The 15,049-nt window shown below is 44.7% G+C and overlaps 1 protein-coding gene across 1 annotated transcript; it reads right to left on the bottom strand.

Annotated features, from left to right (window-relative positions):
- Nucleotides 1–4,225: 4,225 nt before the first annotated feature.
- On the bottom strand, nucleotides 4,226–13,643 carry LOC133111097 (thyrotropin-releasing hormone receptor-like). The gene is made up of 3 exons (XM_061221252.1): nucleotides 13,114–13,643; nucleotides 7,084–7,498; nucleotides 4,226–4,714 (listed from the first exon to the last, which is right to left on the bottom strand). The coding sequence occupies exons 1-3, from the start codon at nucleotides 13,497–13,499 to the stop codon at nucleotides 4,226–4,228; spliced, it is 1,290 nt and encodes a 429-aa protein (XP_061077236.1). The 5' UTR covers nucleotides 13,500–13,643.
- Between the last annotated feature and the right edge of the window lie 1,406 nt (nucleotides 13,644–15,049).

The raw sequence follows: 15,049 nt of genomic DNA, 5'->3' as shown, positions 1-15,049 counted from the left end.
CAGTCAGTCATGAAGAGACCCACCCTGCCTGGTTGGCGATGAGGTTAGATATATTTTTTCCCTCAACAGCACGCTGGGGGCAGATGGTTGTGTCAAAAGGGCAATCTCACATTGTAATCACACACCTACGTGTTTTCTCATCAATCAGGGGAAAGATAAAATGAAAAGAGAGCAGCCTTGTATAAGGCAGCTTTGGTTCCCAGCAGTTTTGCTGTTTTGTGGTTAGTGCGATTGTCTCTCACCAGGGTTCAAGGCTCACCTTTTTATCCATTTGTTTCACTCACTAGAATAAAATTATACAATAACAAGTTATATTTTTCAACTCAGTCCAGGGGGTTTGGGGAAAGGCAACTTTAACTGAAATGGGTCCATTGGAGCAACTCAGTTTAGAGGGTAGAACGGAGTTCGCTTCAGTAGTAACATCAAGCAAAACATGGACATCTGCCCTCAGGGGTAGTGCTGTTGAAGGCAAAGAAACGTATCGAGCTAGCCATGTTGACAGTGAGCAAAAGCTGTACTGCGTTCATTGGACAGCAAAATTACTGGCCGCACCAAGGTGCTGTTCTCTGTCAGGTAGGGAATTAACATCTGCTGTCTGTACTTTTTTTCCGTCTTGATTTTCACCAGGCATTCAACCCCATCACCTGTTCCCACCGGTTATCTCTCTGAATAATGGTGTCACGTGATAAGTTTCAGAGAAAATGTTTCTTAAATTAATATCCACTGATGTCTCTTTTGAAATGGCTTTCTTGGGATTGTAGGCTGTAGAGACGTCTTCAGAATATGCTTCCATTTCTAAATAATATTAAGAATTTGGTATTTGAAAACAGCTGGCTGTGTTATACTGATCGGAAGGGACAACCATGTTATGAGCGAATAAGTATTATGCTGAAAGGCCGATCGACCGACAGACGTTTATTTATTTATTTCGTCATGCGTCTTGGCATCGTGTGTACTGTTGGAATGTTGTCACCACAAAGCCGTTGGTGGTTCTTTGACGTGTCAGTACAGTGACGCTACTTCGAAAAACGTCAACCGCTTTGAACAGATATAGAATAAGCCATGTGAGTTCTGCGTCTCATGGGACTTTTAATCATTCATATTACGACATTCTTATGATCAATTACCATTTGTCTTATAGACTACTCAATTTGTGCCACTCAAACGAGTTACTTGTAGGCTATATCTATTTTAATATACATGATTGTAATCTGTAACCTAACCATTTACTTTTTGTTCTCCTTTTCTAAGACCGTCTCTGTTGACGTCTAGTTGTGTCCGTATTCCCTGCCGTGAAATGCGCCACAGCACGGGAACAAGCCTGAATGAAGTAGCCTACTTGTGAGCTGCGAGCTGTCATACCAGCGGGAACAGTGACCTACAGTCGTGAAGAGAGGAGACTCGAATCTTGGCTGAAATAATAGAGATTTGCGATAAGAGCGCAGTGTCTGAGTTTCGCCTGTTGCTGGGAATCGTGGGTTTATCGGTATATTTCTGCGTCTCTGCGCGAGATATCTCCACTCACCCTGGCGCACTGAGATCCCATAGATCTTATCCCCCTCCCCATCATTTCAATGCCTTTCAAACCATTGTGAATGCATTATTCAGTGTCATTTAAGACCTGTTAAAAATACGAGTGAAGGAGAACAAAGGTTCGGTTCCGTTATTTGCATACTGCAACTCAGTGACCCTCTGCAGGGAGAAGGTTCTTTATCACCCACAGAACTTCGGGTTGGGCGTATATTCTCCGGGGTGCTCTTATCTCCCAGACCATCACCACTCCAATCTAATCACAGGTCAAAAACGGTGTAACCACGGCAACCAGCCCACTAACTGTCTGCTTCATTGCCTGAATGCTTCAAATCAGAGTTATTTGTTGTCGGTGTTCTGGAGAGAATTCTTTTGATCGGCGATTTTGAGCTCTCTCAGATGTCCTCATTATTAGAGAACGAGAAAGGTCAGAGTGTGTGTATGAAAGACCCAAGGGGGGAAATAGTGTAATTTAGCGAAGTGGAGACGCATCTCCTCATACGTACCTTTTCTAAACTCTCCCGTATGAACTTTGAACAAACAGAAAATATATTGAAATAAAATATAGGGTAGCACTTTATTACAGCCTGTTACCTGGTATTTACTCAGTAAGTACACAGCTACTGTAATTATAAGGTAACTACTTTGATTTCAGTGGTAAGTACACGAAATAAAGTCAGTAAGTAGGCTACCATATGTAAATGCTTTTTACAGCCTATTTCATAGTTCTTGCTTCTGAAATGAGAGCAGTTACCTAATAAGTAACTACCAGGTACTACTAACAACAACTACTAACTTGTAAATACCAGGTAAATACCAGGTAATCTTCGGTCTGTCAAACAAAGCCTTACTGTAATCTAATTCAATGACAGTTTCTGGGCACATGAATATGATGATCTAGACCAGGTGGAGAAGCCAGCATTGGGCTCATTCTGGGTTCAGCAGTCTGTGTTGACCTTGGTCACAAATCTAGGTCATCTAGGCCGTTTCTGGTTTAAATGTTGCGGGCGCTCATTTCTGCACTGCTGCTCTCTCTGTTTTATGCTGGCAGAACTGCTGATCTGTCGGGCGAAGGACAAATCCAGGTCTGTCTGAAGCGGCGCTGTCTCTTGAAATCCCTCCACTTCCTTTCCAACTCACTCACAATCAGCATATCTCTCATTTTCAGATCAAAATGAATCGTACAGCTCTCCAGAAAAAATCTTTGCAAATTAGAAAAGGTCTGCCTTTAAATCTGTGAGAACTCAATTATTTTCAGAACTAATGAGAGGACCACAATTATAATGAATACGTATTGAAAAAACAATGATAGATAAGAAAACCAATTTTTATAAAGTTAGTCAAGAACTGTTTTTTTTTCCTCACGTTTATTACAGTTTGGCAAAACTATAAACAGACACATATAGTGCTGTGTGTGAATACTGTACATCACAGACTGGCACAAAATTCATACAGATCTGAAGATTTTCAGTAATCAGATACAAATTCAGACAAAGAAGCTTTGAATAATACACCACTGGCACAATAGCAAGATGACTAATATCATTTCAGCCAAACAATTAAATGCTTAAATCCTTAATACTGATAAAATCATTGGAGCAATTAGTGACATATGCCGGGTAAAATACTTTTATGCCGTAACTGTAATCTGTCACTGTGGCACAGACTCATATGGACACACTGGGGTTGTTCTGGACCCTGTACAAGCATGCGCATTAAGCCATGAGAGGAAGGTGTGTACTTTTTAGAAAATTAAATTATTAGCAGGAATTTCCTGTAAAGTATGCCATTTCAAAGTGCTACAGACCTGACACACCATGACAGTTTTTCATGGATATCACTCCGGCTTCACTTCCGACTGGAATCCCACTGACCTGTTGCACTACTGATTTGTTAAAATATAAATGCCATTATAATTATGAAATGAATGCTGTCTTCCAATGACCAATGCCAATTCCTCCTGTATTGCACATGTACAGTAAATAGATTAGATGTGTCACTGGCCTTCATGGAGAGGACACATGCCCTGTGGGGAAACACCCCGGCTATGATAAGCTGATAAGGTGTTCTATCAGAAGAGCTCTATGTGAATTCAGCTGCTGATTGTCATACTTTTGACTGTTATGCACAGACTGATAGGGGAAACAGAGGTAAATGGTTTGCATTTATATAGTGCCTTTATTCAAAGCGCTATATATATGATGCTTCTTATTCACCCATTCACACACCAACGGTGATTGGCTGCCATACAAGGCACCAACCAGCTCTTCAGGAGCTATCGGGGGTTAGGAGTCTCGCACAGGGTGGGATCGAACCAGCAAACTGACTGCCAGACGACTGCTCTTGCCGCCTGAGCCAATGTCGCCCTTACTGGGATGTGCAGACTTACAGACAGGGGAAAGAGAAGGACATATAGACTGACAGGCTGGCAGAAGCGCATAGGAACATGTACAGACACACCGATAGGCTGGACAATACTGGCACAATGCAAGCCATAAATAATGAGAACCAAGACCAAAGAAACAAGCTATTAATCCACTGTGTTTGTGTGTCTGTGTGTCTGTGTGTGTATGTGAGTGTGGCAATTCGCCTGAAGTCTGAAGAGATTTTATGTTCCCTTTAGTTTTTTTTGTTTGTGCTGTCAATAATAATAACAATAACAATAATAATAATTACAACGACAATAATAATGATGTCACACGGCACTGTGGTTCATCTCCTCCTCCTGCCTCTCCTCGGTACCGGGCGTGGCCTGCACCGCGTCTCTGTCTTTCCGCGCGGCGGGCGCGTCCTTCTCCCGGCCGTCCGAGACCCCGCCGTCTCCCCGCGCCTTCCCCCGCGTATGCGTCCCCGCGCCGCCCCGCCCGGCCGGCCCCTCCCTCCCGTTGGCGGCCTGGCCCTGGTTGAGGCTGTGGCCGGGGGTGTTCGCGGAGAGCGTGCGGTGGTGAGCGGACTGCCTCTTGCAGCGGTACAGGCTGCGGAAGGCGGAGCGGAAACGCTGCGACATGGCGTTGTACACCACCGGGTTGATGGCGCTGTTGGCGTAGATGCAGGTCCGGCAGAAGAGCAGGAACCAGGCGTCCAGGTAGGGCGAGGCCACGAAGGAGTTGACCAGCACCAGCGTGCGGTAGGGCATCCACAGCAGGGCGAAGAGGACCACCACCACCGCCAGCATCTTCGTCACCTGAGCATGAGGAGGAGGAGGATTGGTATGGGGCCGCTTTCACGCACACAGATTAAGCATAATCCTAGACTATGTGAATACCAGGTACTTATAGATATTGATTTCAGAAGCAAGCACTATGAAACAGGCTGTAAAAAGTATTTACATAGTACTTTCATATGGTAGTCTATTTACTGACTTTATTTCATAGTACTTACCACTGAAGTAGTTACCTTATAATTACACAAATAGCTGTGTACTTACCCAGTAAATACTAGGTAACAGGCTGTAATAAAGCGCTACCCTATAATTTATTTTCCACACAATTTATTTTTTTTGTCCACTACTAGGCTTTGTCCAGGACTAGGCTTGTGTGTATACGTTTTCATTATCTATTCAGGCATGTAGTTACTGCAGCTATAAATGCAGCCTTGCATGTAATGTCATGAAAAGTGAAGACAACCTTAATGGCGGTAATGTCTAATGGACCAGAGGCAGTAATTTCTCTGCTATACTTGACGCTGAATAAACATGGCAGATGGGGGGGTGGGGCTGAGGGCTGAGTGGGTGGGGCTACAAAATGAGCGGGTGGGGCTGTAGGGTCAGGAAGGCGGGGATCACAGTGGAGTGGAATCGCAGACTGGCACAATGGCCCATCAGACCTCCTAATGTACAGTATCTCAAGCCTCAATTGGCTGACATCGTCGTGACCATGGCAATGGAACACTTCAAAGAACGTTCACGCAGAACGGAACTTCCATGAATCCAGAAGAGAAGATGGCACCAGGGGAAATGAGCTTCCCTGACAAGAAAGTGAAAAGGCGAAACAAAAAAAGAAACGTAATCAACGCCCAACTCGCTCTTGATTGGTCAGGTGTGTTTCCTCCTGCCATTTCTTTGTACTTAAAATTTTAAAGACCCTCCTCTAATTTATTCATTTTGCTCCGAAATTGGCATGCCATCATCTGTCATGCATGATGGATAGCCATGGAGACCAGTAAAAGCTGGACAAGATTCTGATGAATGTGTTTCTGCTAATCCCTGCTGGTGACTGTGGCCTTCTCCCACAAAGAAATCATGCATCTCCAAATGTCTGAGCAAAGAGGAGCAGGTTAATTAGGGGGCATTGTGGTAATGGGGAAATCAGTTTCTTTTTTCTTTCTGTGTGCCCTTTGTAAATCACGGTGGATAAGAGTGGATGGTAATAAATGGCTGAATGCCATTTCAAGGCCCTAGTGTTGGCATTTCAGGCTGCTAAGGGGACTGCCCCACCTTACATACAATCCTTGATCACTCCCTACTCCCCAGCTAGACCATTCTGCCAGCTCTGGTCGCCTTATGGTTCCCTCACTACGAGCACCTGGCGGTCGAGCTGCACGTTCACGCCTGTTTTCTGTTCTGGTTCCTCAGTGGTGGAATGACTTGCCTACCACTGTCAGGACAGCAGAATCCCTCCCCCTATTTCGACGCAGACTAAAACTCTACCTTAGTCCTCCCTCCTGATTTCCCCTGCCCCCTTTCTGATATCCCTATCCCTCTTGTCTAACCCCCCCCCCCAAAAAAAAAAAAAAAAAATTGCGCTTATGATGACTATATGTTTAGAACAGCACTTCCTATGTATTTTCCTAGTTATGGATGTGATGCTTTGACTTGTGGAAGAACCTATGCACTTGTAAGTCGCTTTGGATTAAAAGCGTCTGCCAAATGACTAAAATGTAAAATGTGAACTTCAGTTACAGAGCAGCAGATAATGGTGGGAGGAGTTTAGTTACAGAGCAGCAGCTAATGGTGGGAGGAGTTTAGTTACAGAGCAGCAGATAATGGTGGGAGGGGTTTAGTTACAGATCAGCAGATAATGGTGGGAGGAGTTTAGTAACAGAGCAGCAGCTAATGGTGGGAGGAGCTTAGTTACAGAGCAGCAGATAATGGTGGGAGGAGTTTAGTTACAGAGCAGCAGCTAATGGTGGGAGGAGTTTAGTTACAGAGCAGCAGCTAATGGTGGGAGGAGTTTAGTTACAGAGCAGCAGCTAATGGTGGGAGGAGTTTAGTTACAGAGCAGCAGCTAATGGTGGGAGGAGCTTAGTTACAGTGCAGTTAATGACAGCCACAGACACACTATAGCTGCGTCTCAAACGGAAGGCAGTAGCCTCGCTGCCTCGTTTGAAAACAAGCTCTCAGTTCTATGCAAACTCTGCTGCTGTTTTCAGCCTCCATTAATTTAAGAGAGGTAAGAACACTGAGGATAATCGCAAAGACTTATGGAGAGTCCGTCCCAAAGAAGGGCACACGCATGCTGCCTTCCTGCCTTAGAACACCGCCAAAGAAGGCGGCATTTCTGCCACTCGGGAGGCAGCCCTCGTTCTTCTCCCGACGCGAGAACCCACGCCCACCTGCTTCCTGGACGACAGGGCGCTGCGGGGGCGCGCGCGGCGGCTGCCCTTGGCGGGGGCGCTGGAGGGGTCCCTGCAGCTGCGGCGGAGGGCGGTGGCGCTGGCCGAGGGGGACGGGTGGGGCAGGGAGCTGAGGTAGAGCGCCCGCGCGATCAGCCCGTACAGGGCGATGGCCAGCAGCAGCGGCAGCACGTAGAAGATGGCGAAGTCGATGAGGTAGACGGGCAGGTAGAGGTCGCGCGACACCCTGTAGCCGCACTGCACCCCCTGGTCGGCCGTCACCTGGATGTCCACCAGGAAGAACCAGAGCAGGCAGTACACGCAGGTGAGCGCCCACACGCCGGCGATGATGCGCTTGGCCCGCGACACCGTGCACACCGTCTGCGCCGTCATGGGGTGGCAGATGGCGATGTACCTTCGGGGTGGAAACGACATCAGGTTATAGGGGACCCTGTGGCCCCTGTAAACCCTGCCTTTTGGCACATGGGAAAACCCATGACCTTGCCCTTTACACACGGTTAAACCTGCTACCATCAGACGACACCTGGGTCAAATACAGGATTGGGGTGACAGATGACAATGTACCTTGAGACGGGAACCACTCCACTTCTCGGTGAGCGTAAGGTTATAGGGGCCCAGCAGACCCCATTAACCCAGGCTTTTGGCATATGGCAAGTCCCATGACCTTCCCCTTTACACACGGTTAAACCTGATACCATCAGACTACACCTGGGTCAAATACTTAATTGTTTTCGATTCCAATACTTTTCTGTGCTCTGCAGGAGGAGTAGCCGAAGAATAATACAACTTTGACTTACCGGTAGCATATCTACTGATATATGTTAAAAAACTGAGCATGCAGGGTCTTCACCCTGATGGCTTAACATTCTTGCTTGAGCAAGTGTGCTCCAGTAAGTCAAACTTTTATTATCCTTTGGCTACTCCTCCTGCAGCTATACAAGTTCCAGGAGGACTAGCCTTGTTTTGCATTAGGCACCTAGAGTCTGCCCACAATTATTTTTGAGCACTCTACCGTTTTTCTCTTATTGACTTTTCTGTGCTGTATTGATCTTGCCTGGTGCACTTGAGCCTGCAAGGAGGAGCAGGTGGGCAGGGTTTACACTTTTAGGATAATTGAATTTATTCCAATACACCGGGCAAGCGTAACCAAATGCAGAAATGTATTTGAATGCAAATGCTGTGGGCCCCATGAACACATAGCATACCCCACAACTTTCACACCAACACACAGTGAAATCCTCACAGATTTTTTTTATTTTTTATTCAGATACTTTTCTGTGCTTTGATTGATCTTGGCCGGTGCAATTGAGCCAACTAAGAAGGCCGAGTTTGCACTTTTTCAAAGTATTTCAAAGGTTCCAATACAACAGACAAACTCAGCAAAGTTTGGAAAAGTACTTGAATCCAAACTAATTAGGCGTATGACCCAGGTCTGCCTCACACACTGTAAACTGCCCTACCCCAGCTGTAGACACAAGGTAAACCCAATGACCACACCAATGCCCATACACCCAACCCCATGACCCTGAGAACAGTTTGATCTATGAAATATGAATGCACACCATGCCGGTTGCTTGCGTGGTAACGTGCAGTTCTAATGACACTCAGGTAAGGGAGGGTTTTAGACAGCAAGGATACCCGCAGCTCATTGTGCACTAGCGCCGCCTGCTGGTCGATCAGATACTGACAAGTTTGTCTTCCTCTGACGCATGTCTGTGTGAGCTTGGCTGTGAACTGAACTGTGTTAATTTAGAGTTGAACTTGTGATAAGAATCAGCTGCTGACATCACCTACTTTCATAGTAGAGCAGATGCTCATTGTTGCTGTCCTGAATCAACAGTGGTGATTGGCTTAAGCGTTGTGGCATAATCACAAATTGGGAAGATCAAAGGGGAAAAAAGAATGTAAAAAATGTCAGTTGCTGTCAATTTTCACGGAGTGCCCAGTAGGAGTCGCGCAAGTGGACACTGCCCTATCCCTCCCACATCCCTGAGCAGCACAAAGCCTACTATGTGGGGCGACATGGCTCAGGCAGTAAGAGCAGCCATCTGACAGTCGGAGGGTTGCCGGTTCGATCCCCCGCCCGGGCTGTGTCGAGGTGTCCCTGAGCAAGACACCTAACTTCCAAATGCTCCTGACGAGCTGGTCGGCGCCTTGCATGGCAGCCAATCGCCGTCGGTGTGTGTGAGTGTGTGTATGAGAAGCATCAATTGTAAAGCGCTTTGGATAAAGGCGCTATATAAATGCCAACCATTTACCATGGCTACTCCAATGGGGCTGCCAGCCATAGGTGGCACTGGCATGGACTGGTTCAGTCCAAGACCATGGTGCTCACTCAGGCCCAACAAGTGGTGCTTCCGCTGAGTTCAGGGTTCCAGCATTTTTCAGGGTTCTGTTAATTACCACTCAAATGCTGAGATGCACTGGAGCCTGGGAGGGTCTGTGGCTGGGAAAACCGACCAACAGATGGCATTCTGGGAGTTGTGTTCAAGCTGTTCCTCAAACTGAACAAAGAGGAATGTTGGGCATGGATCTGGCTCTCTCGGCCACACACTGCCACCTGGCTGTCCAGAGAGGAGACGGGACCTGGAGTCTGTCCACGAGTTCTGCTCATGCAGGGAAACAATGGCACCCCGAAGACCCGTCAGGAAGGCCCCTATATTAGCCACTAGCCCTACTAAGCCATCAGCTATGTTACCAATCTGTTACAGAGCAGCAATCTGTTACCCTGTCTAATAATAATAATAATAATAATAATATTATTATTATTATTATTATTATTATTATTATTATTATTATAAGATTTATTCATAAAGCACCTTTAATATCATAAAATGCTGCTCAAAGTGCAGTACAAAAGAACATAGGGACAAATGATATGGGCATTAAAAAATACACAAGCAGAAAAATGTGCAGGGGAAAATAAAAAAACGAAATCGAATCTTAATAGAATAGAACAAGTAAAAATAAGAAAATAATAGTGATGAAATAAATTGACAATGATAAAACAATCATAACATACAAAAAGCAAAATAAAATATAAAACGCATAAATCAAGTATCAGAAATATAAATGAAATATAAAATACAATAGCTATAATGTAGTTTTGACAGTGCTGTTAAAAAAAAAAGTGGGATTAGTTGAAAGCTAGATAATAAAAATGGGTTTTGAGCTGTTTCTTAAAGGAATCAATATTGGTTGCTTATCTTTTTTGTAATGGGATTTGGCTCCAAACCTTTGGTGCATAAAAACAGAAGTATGTTTTCAAATTCACTTTTGGGACATTGAGCAAGCCAGCACTAAGAGAACTGTTTGGAACATACTTAGATAACCAATCATAGAGGTATGAAGGTGCTAAGCCATTAAGGCTTTATAAACAAGTAAAATCCATTTCAAATCAACTGGTGAAATTATATTCTCTTTTCCTGGTTTTTGTTAAAATTCTGGGTGCTGCATTTTGTTGCAGCCTATAAATACTTTTTTAGGTATTCCAGTAAAGAGTGCATTGAAGTAATCTAGGCGAGAGAATACAAAGGCATGGGTCAGCTTTTTTCCATCTTCCATGGTGAGGTGAGTCTAACTCATGCAACATTTCCACTGTTGTAATGTGTGGTAATTTGCGTAATTTTCAGCTTTGACCAGTCTGGCCATTATCCTCTGACGTCTCTCATTAACAAGGCATTTCTGTCTGCAGAACTGCTGCTCACTGGATTTTTAAGTTTTAAGTGAGTTTTTTTTCCACCATTCTTTGCAAACTCTAGAGACTAGTGTGGCCAGGAGATCAGCAGTTTCTGAGATACTCAAACCACCCTGTCTGCCACCAACAATCATTCCACAGTCAATGTCACTTAGATCAAATATTTTCCCCATTCTGATGGTTGATGTGAACATTAACTGAAGCTCCTGACCCCGTATCTACATGATTGTATGCATTGCACTGCAATTGGCTGATTAGATAATCGCATTAATAAGTAGGTATAATAAAGTTCCTAATAAAGTGCTCGGTGAGTGTATATGATTTAAAGTCCAACTCAGAATCAATAGTAACACCCAGGAATTGTATGGAAAAGTATTACAATTGATTAATTTACAATTACACTGAATTTTATGGTATATGTACCTTCAAGACATATTCATATGGTTCTTAGAAATTTACTAAATGGAGGAAAAAGTAAATTTTTCTTTCTGTCCATTTGTACCAATTATAAGAGTTTCTATTATCTTCATTTAGTTAAAGGATACTATACAATGCTGGCAATTTATGGGGATTTAGGGCATCTGGCGCTATAGATAAAACTGGGTGTCAGTGTAATAATGAAAATTCACTGGTCACCTAGACTAACAAAATATCTTCTGCCAGCAAGGTAAGTATTAAATCAGTCCATGGTAGTGCCTGAGAGGCCAATCCAATTTTCAAGTCAGGTTAAAAGTATCTCACAATCAACTGTATCAAAAGCAGAACTCAAACCAAGAAGTACAAGAACAGAAACATTGTTATTATTGGGGTTTACTCTTAGATCATTGATTGCTTTTACAAGTGCAGTTTCAGTACTGTGCCCCCTTCTAAAACCTTTATTTAAGACTTTATTTTTTCATGACACTTGTTAACATGGAATGCATCCAACTGTTTAAACATTGCACTTTAAACTATGTTATCCAATATCTTACCCAAAAAAGGCAGGTTGGAAATAGGCCTAAAATTGCTCAGAACAGAGGAATAAAGATGATGCTTTTTGATTAAGGGCTTGACTACAGATGTTTTGAGTCTGTCTGGGAAGCTGCCTGTTTCGAGAGCAATTTCAAATATCAACATCACCAATCAAACTATCTAAGGCCTCTTTGAAGAAAGTAGTGGGAATTGCATGCAGGGAGCAGGTGGATAACAGGAGTTCCCCTCCACTAATTCAGTAAAAAAGAATTTAGACTTTTCTGAGAGCCACTGATGGTCAGGTATGTCCTCGGAGAGCCAATAATGGTCATGTTTGTCCTATTGTCGACAGTATTCGCAATGCTAGCCCAGACATTAACAATCATTTTAGCAAAGAATTATGCTAATTCCTCACATTTTGACTGTAAGGCATAGCATATTTGCTCACCTTGGGAAAGATTTAAAAGGCAATCAATGGTAGAAAATTGGACTCTAGGGTTGTACCTGCTTTTACTGATAATCCTAAAGAAATATGCCTGCCTCTCATAGCGCAAAAGCTTTGTTATAAGCATATATGGATTGTGTAAGGATCTCTCGGTGGACTGTTATTTTGCTTTTTCTACCCACACGTTCAGCTCTACGACTCTCCATCTTAAGTAGATGCATTCACTCATCTTTCCAAGGCTTTACTTTTAGACTTTTTTAGACTTTAGTGTTCACAGGTGCCACTATCTGGAGAGCTGATGTTAATTTAGAGTTGAAGTGATTGATGTTTTCATGTATTGATGAGGTTTTTCTCATCTCTGTGAATACACCCCAATGTGTTGCACTGTCTTGTCTCTATGGTAACAGTCCACAATGTGTGTCTCTGTCTTGTCTCTATAGTAACACACCGTCTCTATGGCAGCCCTCTGCTCAGTGTGAGTTGCAGGGGTTCAGTCAGGCCAATATATGGAAATGGATTTCCCTATATAAAAACGGGATTGACATCTATGATACATATTGTATATTATACAACAATTCACATTGTGATTGGCTGAGAGACATTTGAAGGATTGACATTATCACACAATAAGTCACTCCTAACTTGACAAAACCAAACCGCAATTATTACGTTCGGTTGATTCATTGCATCAGAGATACCTAACCTAGCAACACTTCAGAAGAGCTCCCTTCTGTCGTTAAAACATTTGAACCTGAGTTCCTATATGATTCTTTAAGTTTTCTTAAGCGGGATAATGTATCCGTGCTTCATGTTGGGGTCCTGCATCACCCTGTCAGGGTTTATTTCACAATAATGACCGGCTCGCTGTACATTATCCCTGTCTTATAATTTTCCGTCGGGGTGCGTTCGCGCTGACCTCTCCACGGTGAAGGCGGTGATGGAGCAGGACGACACGTTGATGCCCAGGTACTGGAAGTAGGTGATGCCCAGGCAGCCGGCGTGCCCGTACACCCAGGTGCCCGTCAGGCTGTCCGAGACGTTGGGCAGGCCTGCGGCCACCAGCACCATGAGGTCGGCCACCGCCAGGCTCACCAGGTAGCAGTTGGTGGGGGTGCGCATGTGGCGGCTGGTGAGGACCACCAGCACCACCATGACGTTTCCCACGATGCCCATGCAGCACACCAGCAGCACCAGGAACACCGACACCGTCTTGTACTGCAGCGACTGGGACACTGGCTCCACCACGCTCACCGACAGGTTGGTCAGGCCCTGGACCCTGGTGCTGGAGTTCTCCGACAACATTTCGCGTACGTGTCTGAGTACGTGTGTATACTTGTGTATCTGCGCACGTGCTTGTATGTGTATGCCTGTTCATATACTATGCATAGGCCTGTGTCTATGTGTGTGTATATGTATGCATGTGCCTCTGGGATTTGGGTTTTGGGGTTTTTTCCCCCGTTGTGTGCAGCAGGTACTGCGGAGGTGCACTACAGTAACACTGTGCGTTGAAGCGTTTGAGTTTGAGTGTGGTGTTATGCTTTGCAGGGTTAACTATAAGAGCATTAATGTGTAAGAGCATTAATGTCAGTTGAATGTCAGTTGATATCCCGGCCGGCCGAAGCTCCTGCAAAAGAGAAAAAGGTCAACATGCGGGAATGCCGTCATCATGCGATTCCCGTGATACGCCAGCGCTGATTAACGAGACGCTTGTTTATCGCATGCCTACCCACAATGCACCACTCCAGCAAGTGTGTCCTGCTGTCACTGTGGGAATGGACGCTGACATCTACCCTTTAGCTTTGCCCCTATCTCTACAGCACACCTGCCAGGAGCCAATCCGCTCCCAGTTCGGCTCCCTGAATATCTCCTGTACGACAACAGAGTAGACAAACGCTAACCTTTGACGGTGGATAATCCACACTTGCATTTGCTGATTAAAACATTGCACTTTCACAAATAAGAGTTCACTCTGGGGATTTGGCGACAGAACTCCGCTTGAAGTTTAAACTGAGAAACTAGGCCAGCGCGCTCAACATGTTGAGCTGGTCTTCTTTGCCCATGTTTCTAGCACTATTGACAAATAGAAAACAAGGTGAGATTTAGCAGTTTATGAATGATATTTGCCTGATATTGAAACAGGCCGAAAGTGAGAGATGTGATGCGCATGCACCTGCTAGAGGTGCAGGGATGCGAATTACAGGCTTTGGTGGCGGTGAGATTTCATCACAGCGTTCATGAAGCCTTGGAATGGCACCATTTCCCATGAATTGGAATTGCAGTGAGTTTCTGTTGATCAAAATGGACGTGCGGTTCTGCAGGGTGTTTTAATGAAACTCATAAAACAAACTACAGTAGTGGAGTGGGTGCCTGCTCGTCCCTGAGGCTTGTTCTTTGAGTTGAAAAACATGCCAGTAGTGGGTTTCATTAACTTCATTAAAACGTGTGATAGTGTGATGGAGCAGTTTCTGGGCAGAATGAGGTTGTAGCTACTGCTTTAGTTAGTAGGTAAATTTTAGTGATAGGAAAAGGCGGGCATTGCTGGGCCATTATGTAATAGTAGGTTATGTTATGTTATGCTTCTGGCCTCTGCTCCGGACAGTTCTGTCTTCAGGGATCTAGGTCCTGTATCATGAAGCAGGATGACTGAGTTAGCTGGATAACTGCATTTCAGTAAAACCCGGAAGCCTCGTAAATATGGAAAATGGAGTGAAAAATATTGAAAAAGCAAAGTCCATAATCCTGCTTCATGACACAGGCCCCTGCCTTGCTGGGGTAGTACAGAGCATCCACCCCTGGTGAATTCAGGGGCAGCGTGTAGCACCCACCTGGGCGATGCCCGGCTGCCATTTTGC

Source organism: Conger conger, chromosome 15 (genome assembly GCF_963514075.1).
Source record: "Conger conger chromosome 15, fConCon1.1, whole genome shotgun sequence".
Classification (NCBI taxonomy): Eukaryota; Metazoa; Chordata; class Actinopteri; order Anguilliformes; family Congridae; genus Conger; species Conger conger.
This window is presented reverse-complemented; position numbering and strand designations above follow the sequence as displayed.